The 21,048-nt window shown below is 45.8% G+C and overlaps 3 protein-coding genes and 1 pseudogene across 3 annotated transcripts; 2 read left to right on the top strand and 2 right to left on the bottom strand.

Moving 5' to 3' along the window:
• The first annotated feature begins 499 nt into the window (after positions 1 to 499).
• On the top strand, positions 500 to 5,746 carry LOC115171097 (kelch-like protein 11; annotated as a pseudogene).
• Positions 5,747 to 6,414: 668 nt separating this feature from the next.
• Positions 6,415 to 8,788, bottom strand: LOC115171098 (kelch-like protein 10). Its single transcript, XM_029727600.1, has 5 exons — positions 8,633 to 8,788; positions 7,889 to 8,375; positions 7,157 to 7,774; positions 6,921 to 7,070; positions 6,415 to 6,826 (listed from the first exon to the last, which is right to left on the bottom strand). Exons 1-5 carry the CDS (start codon positions 8,776 to 8,778, stop codon positions 6,458 to 6,460), a joined length of 1,770 nt encoding a protein of 589 aa, XP_029583460.1. The 5' UTR covers positions 8,779 to 8,788; the 3' UTR covers positions 6,415 to 6,457.
• Positions 8,789 to 9,323: 535 nt separating this feature from the next.
• LOC115171100 (cytosolic 5'-nucleotidase 3) lies at positions 9,324 to 14,375 on the top strand. Its single transcript, XM_029727603.1, has 9 exons — positions 9,324 to 9,500; positions 10,313 to 10,411; positions 10,540 to 10,609; positions 10,749 to 10,795; positions 10,993 to 11,078; positions 11,865 to 11,954; positions 12,116 to 12,278; positions 12,486 to 12,686; positions 12,903 to 14,375. The coding sequence occupies exons 1-9, from the start codon at positions 9,498 to 9,500 to the stop codon at positions 13,011 to 13,013; spliced, it is 870 nt and encodes a 289-aa protein (XP_029583463.1). The 5' UTR covers positions 9,324 to 9,497; the 3' UTR covers positions 13,014 to 14,375.
• A 151-nt stretch (positions 14,376 to 14,526) lies between these two features.
• Positions 14,527 to 20,376, bottom strand: LOC115171099 (peptidyl-prolyl cis-trans isomerase FKBP10). Its single transcript, XM_029727602.1, has 10 exons — positions 19,920 to 20,376; positions 19,031 to 19,176; positions 18,670 to 18,859; positions 18,437 to 18,582; positions 17,087 to 17,276; positions 16,831 to 16,976; positions 16,487 to 16,676; positions 15,974 to 16,116; positions 15,666 to 15,829; positions 14,527 to 15,443 (listed from the first exon to the last, which is right to left on the bottom strand). The coding sequence occupies exons 1-10, from the start codon at positions 20,111 to 20,113 to the stop codon at positions 15,255 to 15,257; spliced, it is 1,698 nt and encodes a 565-aa protein (XP_029583462.1). The 5' UTR covers positions 20,114 to 20,376; the 3' UTR covers positions 14,527 to 15,254.
• Between the last annotated feature and the right edge of the window lie 672 nt (positions 20,377 to 21,048).

Genomic DNA, 21,048 nt, shown 5'->3' with positions numbered 1-21,048 from the left:
TTTCACTGTGTCGTACTCCATCCATCAGTTTATCAAACCATTGGTTTTAAAACCGACACGTTAATGATATCATATCCAATAACAACAGAGGACGTAGTGGCCTATTGGGAGCTGTCTTCGTTTTCTCAAACAGCCAGTGCATATGAGGGTCTACTAGACGGCTATAGAGCTTATTCTTCAGACCTCTCCTGTTTTATGTGCTCTGGGGGTGTCATTTCTGTTCATTCATGGCAAAGTGATTCTACTCACTTATGTAACAGAGTGGGACTATGTATTGGCCTGGCCCTTTTATATGAAAGAACATCCATCACATTAAATGAATGGAAACATCCATGTGTAGCTTCCATTCAGGTCATTCAAAGACACCCACTCAGAGAAGGTGAATTGATGATACCCTGCTTCGGCAGAGAAAGCTGAGGTTGAAGAAGCACAAAAGCTTCTCCTGTCCGCCACAAATGAGTGGGATGGGCTTTACCGCACACGCCTTGCATCCACTGCGCATGTCAGTAATTCCGCCTGTGTTTTGAGTTGATGTATGTGTGTCTGCGTGTGTGTTCTTTCCCACACGAGTTTACTGGAATTCCGAATGCTCACAACCACCGCCAGAATGGCAGCTGCACCCCCGAACTCAGACGACTCTAGCCGGGGTAGTAGCGGTAGCAGCACGCCCAGCGCCCTTGTCGGGGACGGGGACACGGAAGAGGCCGAGGATTTCACATCCTCCTCCCACTGCACAGAGCTGTCTCGGCGGCAGAATGAACAGAGGAAGCAGGGATTGTTCTGCGACGTGACGCTGGCCTTCAGCAGTGGGGCGGCAACCGGGAATGTTCAGAGCTGTGAGTTTTCCGCTCACCGTTCTGTACTGGCCGCGGCTACGGACTATTTCACGCCGTTGCTGGGAGGGCAGTTCTCCGAGTCGCTGTCGGGTCGGGTTGAGTTGAAGGAATGGAGCGCTGGTCCCGGAGACGGTGGAGAGTGTCATTCAGTACATGTACATCGGAGAAATACGTGTGAGCACCTGCAATGTGCATGAAGTGTTAGAGCTTGCTGACAGGTTTGTTTGCAATTTACATTAGTGTTCCTTTTAATGTGCATAATCCATTTAATCGCCACTTGCTAGTACTTGATTATTTGTATGTAGTTCAGTGACAATGTTGTTTTGGCTTACTGGAGGTGTCACTGAAGCATATTGGTTAGGGTTTAGGGTCGGGACGTCCCATGGGTCCCGGATAGCACTGACCATCCTGTAACCTGTCAACCCTGAATTTGAGTGTGGTGAGTTTATGGGTGTCATAATTGGCCTTGCCAATGTTTGTTTCTCATGTTCTGTTATTGATTGTGTGTGTTGGCTGCAGGTTCCTGCTGCTGCATCTTAAGGAGTTCTGTGGGGAGTTTTTGAAGAAGAAGCTGAGCCTGGCCAACTGTGTGGCGGTGCACAGCCTGGCCCACATGTACACCCTGGACCAGCTGGCTCTGCGGGCCGCAGGCATGATCCGACGCAATTTCCACAAGGTCATCCAGGACGAGGAGTTCTACACCCTGCCCTTCCACCTGGTGAGGGACTGGCTGTCTGACGCGGAGATCACCGTGGACGAGGAAGAGGTGCTGTTTGAGGCTGTGGTGAAGTGGGTCCAGAGGAACACAGAGCAGCGGGGGAGGTACTTTGAGGAGTTGTTCCGGCTCCTCCGGCTACCCCAGATTAAGCCCACCTGTCTGACGCGCGTGGTGAAGAACGAGGCACTGGTGGCTGCCAACGAGGCCTGTCTCCGCCTGGTGTCCGATGCCGTGGAGGGCCACGCCATCCGCTGTGAGAACCTCAAGTCAGCTGACCTGGAGTTCTGGTCGTCCTACATGGCCTCCTTCCAGCCGCGCTTCGGCCAGAACATGGACGTTATCATGGTGGTGGGCGGGGTGTCGGAGGGGGGTGACTACCTGAGTGAATGTGTGGGTTACTTCATCTACGAGGACCGCTGGGTTAACCTGCCCCACATCCACAACCACCTGGATGGCCACGCCATCGCCACCACAGAGTCCCACATCTACGTAGCGGGATCCATGGAACCGGGCTTCGCCAAGACCGTGGAGCGCTATAACCCCAACCGCAACACCTGGGAACAGGTGAGCAACCTGACCACACGTAAACACTCCTTTGGTCTCACCTGTATCAAAGACATCCTGTATAGCATCGGTGGCCACGGCAACTTCAGCCCCGGCTTCAAGGACGTGAGCGTGTACGAGCCTGAGCCGGACAAGTGGCACAATCTGGAGTCGGCGCCCAAGATCCTACGGGACGTGAAGGCGGTGAGCGTGGAGGACCGCTACGTATACGTGACGGCGCGCACGCCGGTGGACACGGACAACGAGGACGGGCTGAAGACGGTCACCACGCGTTACGACACGGAGAGCCGCCAGTGGCAGGACGTGGACTCCCTGCCGCTCATAGACAACTACTGTGTGTTCCAGATGGCCGTGGCCTCCACCAACTTCTACCACACGGCCTCCTGCTGCCCTAAGAGCTACACGGTGCGGGACGAGGCCGCCAAGCAGAAGATCAGCGCCCACGTCTCAGACGAGATCCTGGAGAGCTTGCCGCCCGAGGTCACCAGCGTCGAGGGCGCCGCCATCTGCCACTTCGACGAGGACGTCTTTGTGATTGGCGGCTGGAAGAACAGCGACGACGTGGACAAGCAGTACCGCAAAGAGGCCTACCGCTACTCTGCCGAAAGGAAGCGCTGGATGCTGCTGCCGCCCATGCCCCAGCCGCGCTGCCGCGCCACCGCCTGCCACGTACGCATCCCCTACCGCTTCCTGTACGGCTGCCAGCGCTACCCCATGCCCCAGAACCTGGCCCGCCAGCGGGACCGCATGCAGCAGATGCAGCAGCTACACCGGCGCACCCTCACCCTGCGCAGGCAGCTGCAGTCTCAGATCGAGTGCTGAACTATCTCAACCCCTGTCTGTCCATCACATCCACCCCAGAGGGGGAGCAGCCCAGTCCAGCTCCAAGCCCCAAACATCCCCTGGCAGCCATCGTCATTAACCCCCACCCATAACCTGCTGGAGCAGTGGCTCCTATGTTGCTCTCATGTTGGTTCTTTTTCAAGAGAACTCTGTGCCAGATCATCAGGTTGAGACGATGGTGTTGGTTTGTGATGATGGTGTTGGTTGAGACGATGGTGTTGGTTGAGACGATGGTGTTGGTTGAGACGATGGTGTTCAAGGCTGGGAGATGTGGGGGTGATGTGACCCTGTGCTGGCCAGGTGTTTGTCTATGTGGGGAGGACAGGCTGAATGTTACAAATGTGAATAGTGTTGTACAGGGACCAACATCGGACTACACTACGTATGTACGTCAGGCACAGGTGATGTTTGTCTTTTTATACATACATACATATAGTATATAGTTGTATATGTATACTTTTATTATATATAAATATTTTCTGTCCCCCTTTTATGCTTATATGATGTAGGCAATGTGACCCTTCGGTATGGCAGAATCTACATTCCTCCAATCCAATGTGCTTAGTGAAGTCAGTTGCTCTCTATGACATTCCATCAGGACACTGACAGTCTCTCCATGCAAATATCACATACATACATACATACATACACTCTGTCCAGCTGAAGGCCCGGGACAATACCAGTATTGCGATACTCGTTAGTGTCGTGGCAAGTGAACGTAACACGAAGCAGATTTAACTTGTTTAGGAAAACAAACATCTTATGTCATCCAGAGTCACATTTATTTTCCCAAGCTATAGCACACAATATGTTACATACAGCAGGTTATTAAAGGACCTAAGGGTTCGGTCTGTTTCGTGTTTTCATTTTTGCCATGGAAAAATGATTGCCATACTGGTGTCATCCTGGCCCAACCAGTCAGTCGGACCAAACCCTTACCAATACCTGATGGCTTTGCTTTATATTAGCTTCATCTGAATGGCTCTGCTTGTTGTTGTTATAGCTTTGATACAGTAGCTCAACATGAATGAAAGGAGAATAGTCTTATATTTATTATCAGATCTACGGTCCAATCAAGAGTGGACAACTTAATTAGTGATTTACCACCACTATCTATGTGGGCTGTGGTTTTCCCCTGTTTCCTTAATGGATCACAGTAAATTAGACTTCTCTCCTCCCCTGGTTGCTCCTAATGTTTCCTCTGTCTTATTACTGACGTTCGATAGTGTATTTCTTTGAGCAGTCAGTGCAGAGAGGGGGAGTCGACAAAGAAATCTCCCATGTGGCATCAGTTAGAAAGAAAGGAAGTTGGAAAGGAGAATGGAGATGGTGGGAGTCTGAGACAGATGGAGAGAGAGATTGGGGATGGATGAACAATCTCTTAATTAGACTTAATTGTGCACCCATCCGTCTGCAAGAGTGATGGTCATCATTCTGTTCATGTCTGAGTCTTGTGGAAAATTCAGGAGTCGCTAGTTCGAGATGGGACAAGGACATCCCTGCCAATCTCTCCCCGAAACCGGACGATGCTGGGCCAATTGTGCGCTGCCCCATGGGTCTCCCGGTTGCGGCCGGCTGCGACACAGCCTGGACTCTAACCCAGAATCTCTAGTGGCACAGCTAGCACTATGATGCAGTGTCTTAGACCGCTGCGCCACTCGGGAGGCCCCTTAATGAAACAGTCTTAACTTGGTAACATTCCATTGATCATTTGAAATTCCATCAACCATTCCGTTTAATTATTCTTCAGTCTTCTGCTCGTCACATTCCTGTTGGTAGGAACATTGTGTAGAAGGACCTAGGTGGGAGTTTGAATGTTTCTCTTCTTATTTTGTCTGCATTGGTTTTGAGTTTAATGGCTGGAGGGTGTAGTTCCCGATGGAGGACTTGATAACGTGTGTGTCTGAGTACGGTAAACAATGCTTGGCAGAGCTGATGAAAAGCATGCTTAGTAGTGCACTTGTCTACCCCTTAATCAGTTTGTAATATTTAAGTCCGAGTGGGTTTACCTGTCATGTTTGTCTTCAGATATGGCCGATTTGCATTTTTTTTCTTTTAATTTATCATTTAATCCAACACCAGCCGATAATCTATTCTGTTCCCATGTGAGAAAATGTGTGCACTACAGTGATTTGCTTAGTAATCCAAAATGAATGTGATGTGAAGTGTGGGGCAGCCCGGTTGCTGTACCTTATACAGGTGTTCATCTGAGAGATCCTGCCACATTGTTGTATGTTCTCCTCACCCTCCAAAGACAGTCAGATGAGATGTATAGACCAGTGGTTCCCAACCAGGGGTACGAAGACCCCTGGGGGTACTTGGCCTAGCCACAGGGGGTACTTGAAAAGACTGAGTCCATAGGGTTAGTGGTAAAATGCACATGAGGGGGGTACTTCAGGGGTACTCCGGGCAGAGCAAAATTCAGTTGGTGGTAGGTTGTGAACCACTGGTATAGACTAGAGGGTATCCTTATGTTACTGAGCGGAATAACCATATCAAGGTGAATGTGTTGCCATTGAGTTCAAGAGTTCTTTGATTGTTATAAGCACTATCCCTGAAGCTAATTTATAACGTAAAGCACTATAATTTTGAGAATGCAATGAAAGGGTATTTCCTCAGTTTTGTTCCTCTTGCATAGCATTTGAAAAAATATTATTGACATATGTAGGCAATATATATTTTTGCTTTGCATGTGGCAGTCTGGCATTGTCAATATATTGGATGTAAAAAAAAATATGCTGATGTCATCACTTGCAATTAAAATGTACATTTCTTTTTTTTACAACCTTGGTTTCCCATCTATCTTGTGTAAGGTGTTATCTAAATTCTGAATGTCATTTTGGTCAATGTTATTGGGCAGTTTTCAAGACTAGCTCTATATACATCTGTCTTTTCCTTGGGTGGAATTTTCTCCAACTTTTTTTTTTTTACAAAGCATAGAGAATGATAGAGAAATCATTCCTATATAGCTCCTATTACGGCACCTGTGAGAGCATGGGCAGTGTCATTGAGGCAATCTCCATTTTTAAGTAGTCCATTTTCTTCACAATTGGCTGATCCCTCCTGATGACCATGAGGGATCAGCCAATAATGTTGGAAGTCCCACCCAGTTGACAAAATAAAAATGTTGGAAGCCCTCGATGGTGCTGCCAATGCTAAAACAGCATTTTGGCCACTAGAGGCCTCTATCATACTCTATGAAACTAAGCTACATACATACACATGGACATTAAACAGTACTATGCACTGAGTCATTGGGCATGAGCCAAGCACAGTAACAAATTCAGTCCAGTCAATCTTCCCTTCTACTAACACAGTAGGAAAATAATAGTACAATCACCCTTGCAGATGCAATAAGAAATATAGACATTTATATATGCATATGGAATTTCCTCTGGGACATAAAGTTGTTGATTTATTTGCTCATGATAAATGCCAGTGGTAAGTGGGATACGGTGGGCGGGCAGGAAGGAGTAAGGATAGGGGCGAGGGGGCGTCACACAGACAGGATGCTGTTGGAAGCGGAGAGCTTCAGCTCTTCCCGGGGGGACTGGAGGGAGTCCCGGGGGGCAGCGTACTGGGCCACGTTGGGCAGCCCGTGCACCACGCAGCAGCTGAGGGCACTGCGGAAGATGCCCATGTTGTGGGCGTCGTACCACTCCTCTGTTTTCTCGTCATAGCACTCCACGTTGAAGGTAGTGGTGAAGCCGTTGAAGCCCCCCACCACGAACAGGAGGTCGTCCACCACCTCGATGCCAAAGTTGCTGCGCGGGTTGAACATGGTTGGCACCGTGCGCCATGTGTTGGTCAGCGGGTTGTAGGCCTCAGCGCTACGCAGGCGGTTAGCCCCATCGAAGCCGCCCGCCTGGGAGAGGACAGAGGAAACTTGAGTCAAATATTTCTTAACTTTCAGCTCTTACTGAATAAGGCGCTGAAATGCATGTGAATGTTCTGCTCACCGCATAGACCTGCTCCGCATAGGCGATGACCCCCACACCACTGCGCCTGCTTCTCATGGGGGCGGTCAGAGTCCACTGGTTGGTCTGGGGGCTGTAGCTCTCTGCAGTGAACAAGCACTCATTCCCATTGAAGCCACCGCAGATGTACACCTAGAGAAAAGATCATGCCAACATTTTATTAGCAAAAGTCATTATCCATCGTGAAGTTCTCTCCCAGGTCCCTCTGTTCCGCTCACCTTGCCATGTAGTGTGGTAGCACTGGCATCACTCCTCTGCTCATGCATGGGTGCAATCAGGGTCCACTGGTTAGTCTCAGGCTCATAAGACTCAGCGGTGTTCAGTCGTACGTAGCCATCAAAGCCACCCATGGCATAGATACAGCCATCCAGCACCGCCACACTGACGTAGCAGCGCCGCGAGTGCATGGGGGCCACCTGGTGCCAGGTCCGTGTGACGGGGTTGAACTTACGTACACTGTTAAAGTAGTCAACGCTGTCAAAGCCACCCACACAGTAGACAAAGCCATTGAGGTAAGCAGCTCCATGGTATGCTCGAGGGCTCTCCTCCTCCCGGGTCACATTCACCCACCGGTCAGCCCGCGCATCATACGCCTCAATGCCATTGGTGGGGCTGCCCCCACTCCAGCCACCGATGGCCAATAGGATGGCATAAGGCAGGCGTGGGCGGGTCAGAGGGTTGCGGAAGTCAGTGTTGGAGGGCCCGTTTATGTTCAGGTCGTACATGGCCTTCAGGGCACTGATGATGATAGGCTTGCAGTCATCATTGTCCTTCACCAGGGTATTGTTCTTCACGTTGTTCATGAAGTAGTCGGCTGTCATCAAGGCCATGCGGACCTAAGCACACAGACACAGACAGACAGACGTGTGGTTAGCTGTTGACTAGCACGACACCCAAACTTACAAAAGTTATCCAACAGTAAAACATTGACACTATTGTTCACCTCTCACCTTGGGCAGCAGCACAGAGACGTGGGCCTTGCGGTCCTGAGGCGAGTGGTTGATCCAGCGTAGGACCGCCTCAAACACAACATCCTCCTGCTTCACATTCAGGTCGTCCTTCTTGATGATGTCACAGAGCTGTGCCAGAGAGAGCTCCATGAACTCCTCTGAGAAACGCACCATCTCAAAGTGGTGCAGGATGAAGAGGTAGGCCCGGCGGCGCAGATCAGGGCAGGAGTAGAAGTCCGCAAACTTGCAGATGCCGATGCAGTTCTGCAGACAGAGGTGGGCCTCCAGATAGTCGCAGCAGGCTCTCACGATCCCCAGGATGCAGAACTGGTCTGCAGCCGCCAGGAGAGGTTCTACATTCTCTGCAGTCACAGGCACGGAACGTGTGTAGGCATACTCGATGATCAGGCGCATCATGTCTGGGTTCACACCAGGAATGCTGTAGACCCGCTTCTCGATGTTGTTCCAGCCGCTTGTGAAGAGAGCACTGTGGGTCAGGGGTTATAATAATACAGGGAGATAGAAACATCAATATTCTTCTCACTACAGCATTGCAATTGAACAAAGTTCCTCAGGACTCCCCAAAAGTAACTAATAATTACAGAGAGTTGGACCAAGGCAGAGATACCATAAATCAACAATGTTCTCGCATTCTCATTCAAAGTCAAGTGGTGCCTGAATGGGAATGTCGTCTGGCCAGCACATCCCAAACCCAACCTATCCCAACCAGGGGAGGCTACTCACCGGAAGTATGAGCTGCATCCACAAAGGATGTTCTTGTGGGCATTGAACTCGATGCCATTGACTTTGATGACCACATCACAGAGTTTTCCCTCCAGACGTAACTCGTTAAAGATTGTACAGGTCATAGCACTCATTTTCCTCTCCATGATGCATCTTTGAAATTTGGTTGAGGTGGCCGTCTCTTGCAGATCATTCATTCCTTGCGTAATAAATGTATTATAAACTATATTTAATGGGGTTTTGCTAGCTCTTCAGCTTAGACATTTAGCTGGTTTACTACAGCAGCTGTGTTCATCTAAGGATTGTGAATTGTGAACGTTCCACTTATATTATGTTCCAAAATTGTTCATTATTACATCACAGCGATGATTAAATGGAATCAGAGCATCAGCCTCACTTGTCATAAAAAAGTTTGTGTTTAATTTGATCTATCTGACTGATATGCCTACTGATCTTACAGTGAATGTGTAACAGTCATTTAACACTAATATTTGACACTACATAATACATTTTTATTAAATACAGTCCATTTCAGATGTAGTGTGAGAGAGAACGTGAATTAAGAATACATAGAAGCACACAATTTGCCATAATACTTTCTTAATCTGCTCTATCAGAACATAAATTATATTAGGAACATGTAATACTGCTTTTGTGGTACTGGGGAAGATGTTACACGCACACACTTACTTCCTCAATTTATGCCAGCAAATGCGAGCCCTCGGTGTAGACTGGTTATTGCAGCATAGCTAACTAGCTACAATCCTAGCTAGCTAGCTATATAACTTATTGATTGCATTTCTAGCTAGATCCATCGTTTGGATCTTTGAACTTTTCTTGAATTAAACAACATCTCTCTAGAAAAATGGTATGTGTACTTTATTTTCCTGATTGCCACTGAGTGAATGACTCGCTAGCTAGCTAGCTATCAAACTTAACGTTAGATATTACAAACTACTTGCCTCATTTCTGTTGTTAGTTATGTGACAGTGACATAACATTACAATCCCAAAAAGTAAAATCACACAGAGTACTTGTTCATGCTTGTTAAATATGTGACTGGGTTATTAGTTTACCCTAGTGTAAGAATCCATTCATTCAAGTCCTAGCTGTGAGAACAGCTGCAAATGAAGGGATGACATGCAATAGATATGTGAAGAGTTACGTCGGCTACAGCTCCTCAGTACAGTATTATAACAATGTATCAGCTGGATGCATGTGATGTTATCAGCAGCAGGACTGCTGTTAGCTTTGGGACACAACATCAGGAGTCTGTGATGTAACGTTATTGATCCAACCAATACACGGACTCCTGATTTTGTGTCCCAAAGCTAGGCTGCAGTGAAATCACTTTAATCTGTGCTCTGTATATGGTAAATGCTGTAAACAGTAGCAAGCACAGTGGCCTTCAGTGAGTATGAGGGTTTATCATCACATAAGTGTTTAGGGGCGGCAAGTGGTTAAGAGCGTTGGGTAAGTAATCGAAAGGTTGCTGGTTTGAATCTCTGAGCCAACTAGGTGGAAAATCTGTTCATGTGCCCTTGAGCAAGGTACTTAAGCTTAATTGCTCCTGTATGTCACTCTGGATAAGAGTGTCTGCTGAATGAGAAAAATGTAGTGGAGTAATATTTAGCTCTTCTGTTTTTCTCTCTCCTCACTCCTTGTCTCCGTCCTCCAAAGATCCCAGAGCTGTCCAGTCCCTCAGTGTGTATGAGGGACCCTCAGAGGGTGGAGGAGATCATCAAGACCATGCAGAAGGCTGGCACCAGCACTATTCAGGTACCACCACAGAGATCCTATTCAGTTAGGATTGTATATGTGATTCTATGCGTACCACACCCAAGTGTTTTGATTTATTCTGAGAGGTTTGTTTGATAATATGGTGACAATGTCTCTTGCTTTTTCAGGTGATTTCTGACTTTGACATGACCCTCACACGGTTTGCCTACAATGGGAAGCGGTGCCCTACCAGTCACAGTAAGTACAAAATCTGGGATAGATTGCACGGAGAAGATACTAATGTGTATGTAGAGTTAAGGGGTCCATGCCTTGTCACTGATGTTTTTTCTACAAGCCCATGAGAATGATGATGATTGCATCGGTATTGTTTTTATAGATATCCTGGACAACAGCAAGCTCATCAGTGAGGAGTGCAAAGCTCAGGTATATTTCAAATGTCATCAGAAAAACAACTGGAGCACATGACAGAACTTCCACTCATTTGGCAAATAAAGTTGTGTAGATTAGAAAAACGATGACACAAGATTCACTGCTTAAATGAGTGAAAAATAACTGTCTTTTCTAGATGCGTACTAGCCCGTTTCTCCTTTCTGAGTGTTGTCCATTCTCCCTCCGTTCAGCTGAAGGACCTGCTCAACACATATTACCCCATAGAGATCGATTCCAAACGGACAGCGGAGGAGAAGCTGCCCCTCATGGTGGAGTGGTGAGTCGCAGCTCTCTGAGCCAATCACTGCCCTTCTAGACCAGGAACTCATCACTTTGCTGTCAAACTGACCAATGCCCTCTGTTCTATACCAGACAATGGCGCCTCCCTGCAGTCTCATTTACCCAATGAGTCCCACTGTAATACTGACATGTTTTTTACTTGTAACCCATTTTAAACATTGTATGTTTAAGCTACAGACTTCTGGGTTGTACCATCGGATTCATCTCATTCTTCTGCGTCCAACCATTAGTCTGTGTGAAAAGCTATCTATGAAAAGCTGAGACTCTCACGAACACACACGCTTTGCTCTATGACGCTTACAAGCTACAGAAGAGTCGTTAGAATGTAAGGGGATCTTCTACATAGAAGATCGTAGGAAATCCTAGGACATAGTGTCTATAATACTGTAATAAGCTCACGTAGCTCACAACTCCAAACAGTTGTCATTGACTAGTTGGATATTCATTTCCCACTGAGCAAACAATTTCTCTACAGCATTCATATCAATTCATTTTTATGAGGTTTTTGCTTCAGCAGACTTTCTTTTCTTATTGACATTTGTCAATACAACTCATGAATGCCGCTGTTTATGTCAAATTGTTCTGTGTTCTACCTGTAGCCCTGGTTGTCCTGAAAATAAAATGGTAAAACACTTCATTGTGAAGCTAAATATAAGGGCTGGACATGCAGATAAATGAAAGTCAGATAAATGAAAAGGCGATTTTTGATGGGGTCTCGGGACTGATAGGGTTAACCAATCCCCTTGTGCCATGCATCCCATAGGTGGACTAAAGCCCATACTCTTCTGGTGCAGCAGCGCATCAGGAAAGACCTGCTGCAGGATGTGGTGAAGGAGTCCGATGCTATGCTCAGGTGAGAAGACCCTGCTACTGTTGCCAAACCACAATTAAGTCATCGATAGCATAGATGGTACCAAATTATGAAGCCAAATCAAGTCAATAATGTTAATGACGACCAGGATGATGACTATAATGGTAGTGCTTACAGCGCTATCTATGCTGCTGTCTCCCCAGGGAGGGCTACCAGCTGTTCTTTGACCACCTGCAGGAGCACAGCATCCCTCTGCTCATCTTCTCTGCTGGGCTAGGAGACGTGCTGGAGGAGGTGATCCGCCAGGCCGGGGTCTTTCACCCCAACGTCAATGTCTTCTCCAACTACATGGACTTTGATGAGACTGTGAGTAGGCTATCACTGACACACAAACCACAGTATATACAATACAGGTAGCCTCTATGGGATTGAGTAGGGAGAGGGGGTTGTCATGAAAACACTTAGTTTCATTGCATTAAATGCGCTTTTCCTATGCTGGTGATGACGCAAATACTGCGTAAAAGGTTAGTGGTTTGAATGAGGATTTAACCCATTGGTGTCCCTCATTCTCAGGGAGTGCTGAAGGCGTTCAAAGGGGAGCTGATCCACATCTATAACAAGAAGGAGGGAGCTCTGCTGAACACGGGCCACTTCCAGGAGCTCAAGTCACGCCACAATGTCCTGCTGTTGGGAGACTCTCTGGGGGACCTGACCATGGCTGATGGGGTGCACAGCATGGAGAACATCCTCAAGATCGGCTTCCTCAACGACAAGGTAGGGTACTACTGGCTGCACATACACCAAATCTCTCTCTCTTACACCCTAATAAACCCTCAACCATGCAAAATGTGTTGTTTTTATTTTTACTCCGAAGTTTTATTGTTTTAAGGCAATTGTTTTAATGCACAGTCAGCTTGTTCAAGCACTGTTTAAATGTAGTTGGACATTGACCCCTTGTTAACTGTTCCCTCTCTGCATGATCTTTCTCAGGTGGAGGAGAGGAAGACGTCCTACCTGAATGCTTATGACATCGTGCTGGTGAAGGATGAGACCATGGAAGTGCCGAACGCCCTACTGCTCCACCTCACCAGCACCAAGTGACCTGACCGTGAACTTCATCTCACTGGCCAATCAGTAACGAGCGTTCCCGACGCTACAGGAAATATGCCGTGCTGGTTTAGGAAGTGCCAGTAGTCAGATACCATGAGCCAAGTCAGAATGGTATTGTTTTTGGTTTGTCTTTTACTAAAGCTCCAATGGCTGTTTGTGTGGGCGGCTGGGATGGATTCCAGACTGTGTTTTGGAGCCGTCCTTCCACGCTCCTCCAGTTGAGTCTCCTTGTTGAACACTTACAACTTGAGAGCAACATCCTTTAGAGTCCTACAATTTGATTTGATTTACTCAACAACCCTACTGTCACATTCTCAATTGTTTTACGAACCATCAATAGTCCAACTGAAATGGAACAGGAAAACTAGATGACTTCCCCGTCTGGTGAATGTGTATTGGGTTTGTGGGGAGAGAAACGTTACGGGTGATATGTATGCCCTGTCTACATATGAGGAATGTACAGCACCAGTAAAACGTTTGGACACACCTACACACATTATTTTTACTATTTTCTACATTTTAGAATAATAGTGAAGACATCAAAACTATGAAATAACACATATGGATGGAATCATGTAGTAACCAAAAAAGTGTTGAACAAATCAAAATATATTTTATATTTGATATTCTTCAAAGTAGCCACCCTTTGCCTTGATGACAGCTTTGCACACTCTTGACACAGCACAATGTGGCCAAAGTAATAGTAAATCGAGCCATGTATATATATTGACATGTACAGTATCACTCCATGCTGGTCTCAAAGAATCCATCCACCTTTAGCCTTGATACATTGAAAGTACATGAGAAAAGTAATAGCATTTTGAATATTTGCCATGTTTATATTTTCTCTGAAATGCCATCACTTTCTGTAAAACAGCAGAGTTTTGATTATGTTTTATCTTTTAGAGTCCTGTAAAAGTAATGGTTGACCTATTCGGTTTATGGTGAAGAACATCTGAATATTTAGTACTTTAACATTTTTTTGTATGATGGCAAAACATTTAATTGCCACATAATGGAGGTTTTTAGTTCTTGGTACAGCCAAGGCATTGATTCTATTGCTTTATTAGTATGTTTTGCCAATTTATAGTATAACATTTTCACCCAGTTACATGTTTAAAGATTTGAAGTGGAAATCCATTCATATTAAATGGCGATGTCACTGGTACACTACGCAAGAATCTGGTCATACATTTCTCTTGAGACGTGCGTTACTGAGGAGACAGTGTGTTCGCTACATATTCTAGTGTCACTACATTGTGTTTTTCACCTGTATGAGATATGTAGCCATAACAGGATAACCTCTCCACAACTGTAAATAAAATGTGGCCACTGAACCCTTGTTTCACTTCATCTAGGTCTATTTCCTTTTTGTAAAACATGCCAAAATCCAATTTTGTAATCACCAGTGTGATGCTATTCCCAGGGAACTCTATATTAATGTTATTCCCAGCCTACACAATCCCTAGACAATGGATATGGATCCCAAACACAGGAAACAATGCATTTTTTATAGGTTTTTATTAGAAAAACAGATGTTGTTTATTATGTGATGTATGTTCTACAATGCAAGGCACTTAAAAAATCTTGTATTGTACAAAATAGCCACTCTTAAAATATACAACCTACAGTCTTAACATCATTTTCATGTCTGGGAAGAAGGGGAGGGGTGGGAGACAGCCATTTATTCCTATCAGCCATTTTGAAGCCAACTGCATTGCATCCTGGGAAGAAGGACCATCCCAAATGGCTGACAAGGTAGTTCAATGAAAGTGCTTTTAGCAAAATGTGTCTGAGTCAAACATTTTTTTAAAACATAATGATGCAAGACTGCAGAATAAGTTATTTATAAAAAGTATAGATGAACCACATTTTCATAAGGCAATTTACAACACATGGAAGCAGTCCTTCGTTTAAATAAGTATGGACCATTTTGGGTTATTTTCAACCAGTGGAGGCTGCTCAGGGGAGAACGGCTCATAATAATGGCTGGAACGGAGCAAATGGAGTGGCATCAAACCATGTGTTTGATACCATTCAACTTCGTATGTTCCAGCCATTATTATGAGCCTTTCCTCCCAATTAAGATGCCACCAACCTTCTGTGTTTTCTACATAATAAAATGTATTTAAGAGCTCCACTAGTTGGTAACCCCCAAATTGCATAGATTCTGTCAGTCTGTTGTGTCTCTCTCCGTCCCCGCACCCCTCTGCCCGGCTCGACTGTACCCCCTCACAGCTCCTCATGTCTGGCCCTGTCAGAATCCTCCTCCACCTTCAGTTTGAGCTCCTCAGCCACTATCTTGCCATCCGTGTTGCGGTCCTGGTTGTTGAACATGTCCTTGATGATGCCATCAGCATCCATCCCTGGCCTCAGGCGACCTGTGCCCTCCGCCACCTGGAGGTTTATGAAGGCTGTGAACTAGAGAGAGGGAGAGCAGAGAGACATATGAGAGGTGTCCTTTCAATAGCTACATCATTTGAAGAATAATTGCAGTTTTAGATGATCACCTGACTTGTTGTCCTGACCTACACAAGGATGTTACCAGCACCAGTGTCTTACCAAGCAAAGGGCAGAATGTATTGGGTGAATCCTGACTTTGATTGATGGATTATGCTAGATGTCTGACGTGTGTTATCTTACCTCCTCCAGAGGGACAGATAGATCTTTGTTGAGGTCCATGGCAGGGAACAGGGGATCTGGGCTGTCCCCCAGCCACACAAACATGTAGCCGTCAGGCACTCCCTTCTGCAGGTCCAACAGCTCCAGCTCAAAGTGCAGCACGGCACTGCTGGGAACGCCCTTGGCTGCAGGGACATGGAGGAGAGAGCATGATGAGAGACATAGAAACGGTGTCCGAATAATGGAATGTCCAAATGCAAGATATCGCCACAGAGGATTTGGTTCTGGGTTTCAAGATGAAAGTGATCAGGATTATTTCATTCACTCACCTCCATTTTCTCCATGTCCCAGATGGGGTGGGACGATCACCACTCTCTTCTCTCCCACACACATGCCCCTCAGGCCCTCGTCCAGACCCTCAATCACTTTGTTGGCTCCCAGGGTGGTGATGGGGGCATTCTCATAGTGGTCCCTGGAAGATGAGGGAGATATTGATCAAGGCCCCGCCGATGCTCCGACGTGCTATCAGTCAGTAGGAATTAAGTATGTAGCCCTATACGTTCTACGTTGTAAGATGTATATAATATGTAAGATACAGTATATAGTTATAGATATGGCTGGTTTCTATATCTTGGTTATATTTTGTATCATATATTTTCATTTCTACACAACATAAGTAGCTGATAAGTCTTCCTGCCTGTTGGCGTGGAGGCCTAGTGATATCAGTCAGACAAGTAGCCAGGGATGATTAGATTACATGACTGGATCAGGCGTTGCAGTGTGGCGTTGCAGTGTGGCGTTGCAGTATGGCGGTGCGATGGACAGGTGGCGCTCCTACTCACGAGGAGTAGAGCAGGGTGCCGTCCATCAGGGAGCAGTTGTAACGGTACTGGATCAGGTCGTCCACCTCACTGGTCAGGTTGCACTTCTTGGGCTTGCTGGTCACCTTGATCTCAATGAGGTCTTTAGGGTTGTGGAAGTCGATAACGTGGATGTCGAAGATCAGGACGGCCGAGCCAGGGATGAGGTCCCCTAGAGTGGGGGAGGAGGAGAGAAAAAAAGAGAAGAAAGGAGTTTGAGTAGGGACATGACTCAGCGTGGGCACTGGACAGTAAGACATGCAAATGCTACTCTGACTCCTCCCACCCCAAAACCTTTGGCCAATGCCACAGAGCCACATACTCACCAGTTCCCTTCTCCCCATAGGCCATGTGAGGAGGAAGGATGACACGCCTCTTCTCTCCTATACACAACCCCTGGAGGGCCTTGTCCATGCCCTGGATCACATAGCCCATGCCAATGTAGGTGTTGTATGTGCTGTTGCGCTGGTAGCTGCAGAAAGAGGAAACATAGTAAATGCAAATTAGAGTCAGTCTTTACAATGCGCGCTTTCACTCACACTAGTCTTGGTTTGGCAGTAGATGTATTAAACACGCTCCTACCTGGTGTCAAAGCCAGAGCCGTCCTGGAAGGTGCCGTTGTAGTGGTAACGGATGTAGTCTCCCACCACGGTTTTACGGGTGCAGGTCTTAGGCACCTCCTTGACCACCACGGCGATGTCATCCTTAGGGTTGAACAGGTCAATCATGAAGACCTCAAACACCAGGGTGGCCTGGGATGGAATCGCAGTGCCTGGAAGAGGAGGATGGGTGTTTAGAGTCAATTATATTATCTATACACAGCCCAATGCAAATCTTACTTCCTCAGAGGGGGTGGTCCACAACATTGTTTTTAATCTGTAATATTTATTTTATTTGACCTTCATTTAACTAGGCAAGTCAGTTAAGAACAAATTCTTATTTTCAATGACGGCCTAGGAACACAATTGCCTGTTCAGGGGCAAAACAACAGATTTTTGCCATGTCAGCTCAGGGATTCGATCTTGCAACCTTTCGGTTACTAGTCCAACCACTAGGCTACCTGCCGCCCCAATATGTCTTGTTAACTGTTGTTGTGGAGTGACACTTGAATAAACGTTTCTAGACTCTAAACTCTATGTAGTCTACTATACACTTCCTGTGTTTATCAGCCCAGGCTAGGGGTTATATATAGTTTTACCATATCCCTTCTTCTCATAGGCTAGGGATTATAAACAGTGGTTACTAGTAGCTACCATATCTCTTCTCCTTATAGGCTAGGAGTTATAAATAGTTTAAGTTTAGTTTATTAATTCGACCATTTAAAAAACAAGCACACATAAACTTGAAAAAGCCATATTTGCACATGAATAAAACCATCGAGGATAATCTTGAGACAAGATGGAACACAGTATGGCAGTGAAATAATAAAACAAAAACAGAAGAAGAATATCTATCTCATCATTCCAGTTACATCATAGGGGTTATTCATATGGGCACAGAGGACATCAAACATATTTTTACTTTATTTTTAAAGCTGCCCAGAGAGGACGTTGTTTTTATGGGCAGAGGCAACTCAACTCACTAGTGGTTACTAGTAGTTACCATATCCCTTCTCTTCATAGGCTAGGGATTATAAACAGTGGTTACTAGTAGTTACCATATCCCTTCTCTTCATAGGCTAGGGATTATAAACAGTGGTTACTAGTAGTTACCATATCCCTTCTCTTCATAGGCTAGGGATTATAAACAGTGGTTACTAGTAGTTACCATATCCCTTCTCTTCATAGGCTAGGGATTATAAACAGTGGTTACTAGTAGTTACCATATCCCTTCTCTTCATAGGCTAGGGATTATAAACAGTGGTTACTAGTAGTTACCATATCCCTTCTCTTCATAGGCTAGGGATTATAAACAGTGGTTACTAGTAGTTACCATATCCCTTCTCCTCATAGGCCAGGAAGGGTGGGATGATGATGGTGCGTGTCTCTCCCACACACATGCCGATGAGACCCTCGTCCATGCCCTTAATGAGGTAGCCCATGCCCACGTACGTGTCATAGGTGCCGTTCCTAGAGTGGCTGAAAGAGTCATGGACAGAACGGGTTAACACACGCGCGCACACAAATACAGCATGACTGCTTTTCCAGAGTAGATATGGACCTCACCTGGAGTCGAAGGGCACGCCGTTCAGCAGTGTGCCGTTGTAGTGATAACGGATGAAGTCAGTAGCCTCCACGAGGCGCTTGCAGCTCTCAGGTTTGCTGAGGGTGCGTGTCTGGACCTTGTCTTCTGTGTTCCAGATGTCGAGCAGAACCACATCAAACACCAACACAGTGTCAGCAGGGATCACATCACCTAGGAGAGAGAGACAGGTTGGGAATTCATTGTGTGCCACTGGAATATACGACTGGGGCCAACATCAGAGGATAACTATATGTGGAATTTAGTTTGTACAGGGCACACCATCTGGCGCCAGGCCCTATGTAAACTGTACAGGTCATATAAGAGAATGAAATTAGTTGTTACCTGCTCCTATGCTTCCATAGGCAAGGTGTGGGGGGACGGTAACTTTTCTGCGCTCATTGACACACATGCCCTGAACTCCCCTGTCCAGACCAGTGATGAGACGCCCCAGCCCCACCTGCCCACTAAAGGGTGCACCACGTTCATGACTGGAAAGGGGGGATGGTAGAAGAGAGGTTAGAGGGAGAGAATAGAAGAGACATTCCTCAAGATTACAAAGATTATATTTCTTTCAATGGTAGGCGGGGTCTAGTCAAGTTATTCTGTTCTATTCCTATTATTATATTAGACTATTTATATTCATTTTAACTGGTTGTAAACCATGTATCTAACCATATCTGAATGGGTTGTGTGCAAAAAAATGAAATAAGTAATGAACAAAACATAAAAGTAGACCATGGTATAATAACTAAACAGGCCTAAATAATGCATTTTAAGATATAGCCTCACTTAGCCTATCAACCAACTGAACTCAGCTGTTCGTCTTTGCTTTGAGTGTGCGTGGCATTTCGTAGTAGTAAACACCATTGAACGATATTGTGCAGAGCGCCACATAGGCCTCGTTCGAGGATGCGCATGACACGCACCAACGCACACGGCAGTTACAGTGTATCTGTGCAAAAATGCACAGCGCAGGGACAAAGTTACAATGTATCTATGAAGCGCAGGGTCTTCCATACAAAGTTTCAAAATGGTTGCTTAGAGGGGCTGCAAATGTAGAGGTAGGACACGTCTGCAACAGGCCAACTGCGTGAGACCATAGTTAAACGAAAATGTCCACCAGCCAGCACAGAATTTATTTGCACAGGAATCAGATAGGCTTGCTCTGCCTTGATGCTCTTCTGCACTATGTCAATAGACCTATACAAGCGAGTCGTGCGTCGTAGCTTACCTGGAATCGAACTTCTTGCCGTCGGTGAAGGTACCGTTGTAATGATAACGGACGAAATCTCCCGTTTGCACTTCTCTGGGACAAACTCTTGGAATGTCATACCGATCAATAACCACGTCTTCTAACGGGCCCGGGCTACTGCTTACATGGGTTCCCGTTACACAGAGCAAAATTAACGCAAATATTGACTCCATTATAAACGTATTCTCTGGTGTTTTGTTAAAGTATGAGAAACAGACGGATGATTTCGCCGTGACTTCTCCGTTGGCTACCGTCTATAGATGCAGAAAGAGAGAAGTGCGGACGTAGCTTCTGCTCGTTTAGAAGGGGGAGGTGTGTGGCATCCAATTCACCCCCTCCTCTTTAGAGGAATTCTGTAAACGTGTAAAGTAGCCCTCGGCCACATATAATAGGCCTAGGTATCTGACTCGAGCGCAAGCCAGAGGAAGCCGACTTAAAGCATAGCCTACTATGTAATAACGTCTGTGCTATACTATTTACAAAGCCTTATTATTTGAATGCCTATCGAACATAGACAGTGAGCGGAAGTTATTTGCACTGTGTGGGAATACCCCACCCGCTTCTATAGAGAAGCTCGTTTAACCGGGAGGCGCCCATCTGGCTGAGTCGGAAAGAAAGGCCCAGAAGGATGTTCTCGGAGGTCCTACATTCCAACCTTTGGTCTACTTCTCTATTTAAATATGAATTGTTATTTATCTAACATTTACAATGGTCTATGTTAATTTTCTGCTCATATTTTCACTGTTAAAAATTTTAAAAAAGCACGTCCCTCTCATGACCATCTCATCTGGCAACATGCTTGCTGGAATGTTGGTAGATCCAACAAACCTACCCATGAAAAAACAATGAAGAGTTGTCGAATCTGTGAAAAAGTATTTGCTTTAGATGTTTAAATATGGAAATAATAGCATATTCCTTATTAGACCACCACACAGTCATACATGTGCTATATATACATATTTTACAGTGTGTTCATTTCCTCCACATATATATTTCCTCCATATATACATATATATATATATATATATATATATATATATATATAATTTTTTATTTTTTTTAATAATGTAGAACCTTCCATCGGCCCATCAAAATGCTAAATCATTAA

Source organism: Salmo trutta, chromosome 32 (genome assembly GCF_901001165.1).
Source record: "Salmo trutta chromosome 32, fSalTru1.1, whole genome shotgun sequence".
NCBI classification, from domain to species: Eukaryota; Metazoa; Chordata; class Actinopteri; order Salmoniformes; family Salmonidae; genus Salmo; species Salmo trutta.
Note: the sequence above shows the minus strand (reverse complement) of the source record. Positions and strands in the feature narration are given on the sequence as shown.

Coding starts and splice junctions, on each gene's coding strand:
- LOC115171098 (XM_029727600.1), bottom strand. CDS start 8,778: ATGGAGAGGAAAATGAGTGCTATGACCTGTACAATCTTTAACGAGTTA. Junction 8,376..8,632: donor GGATGCAGCTCATACTTCCG/GTGAGTAGCCTC, acceptor CCTGACCCACAG/TGCTCTCTTCACAAGCGGCT. Junction 7,071..7,156: donor CTACCACACTACATGGCAAG/GTGAGCGGAACA, acceptor TCTTTTCTCTAG/GTGTACATCTGCGGTGGCTT.
- LOC115171099 (XM_029727602.1), bottom strand. CDS start 20,113: ATGGAGTCAATATTTGCGTTAATTTTGCTCTGTGTAACGGGAACCCAT. Junction 18,860..19,030: donor CTATGGAAGCATAGGAGCAG/GTAACAACTAAT, acceptor TCTCTCTCCTAG/GTGATGTGATCCCTGCTGAC. Junction 16,677..16,830: donor CTATGGGGAGAAGGGAACTG/GTGAGTATGTGG, acceptor CCCCCACTCTAG/GGGACCTCATCCCTGGCTCG.
- LOC115171100 (XM_029727603.1), top strand. Junction 11,955..12,115: donor GAGTCCGATGCTATGCTCAG/GTGAGAAGACCC, acceptor CTGTCTCCCCAG/GGAGGGCTACCAGCTGTTCT. Junction 12,687..12,902: donor TCGGCTTCCTCAACGACAAG/GTAGGGTACTAC, acceptor GATCTTTCTCAG/GTGGAGGAGAGGAAGACGTC.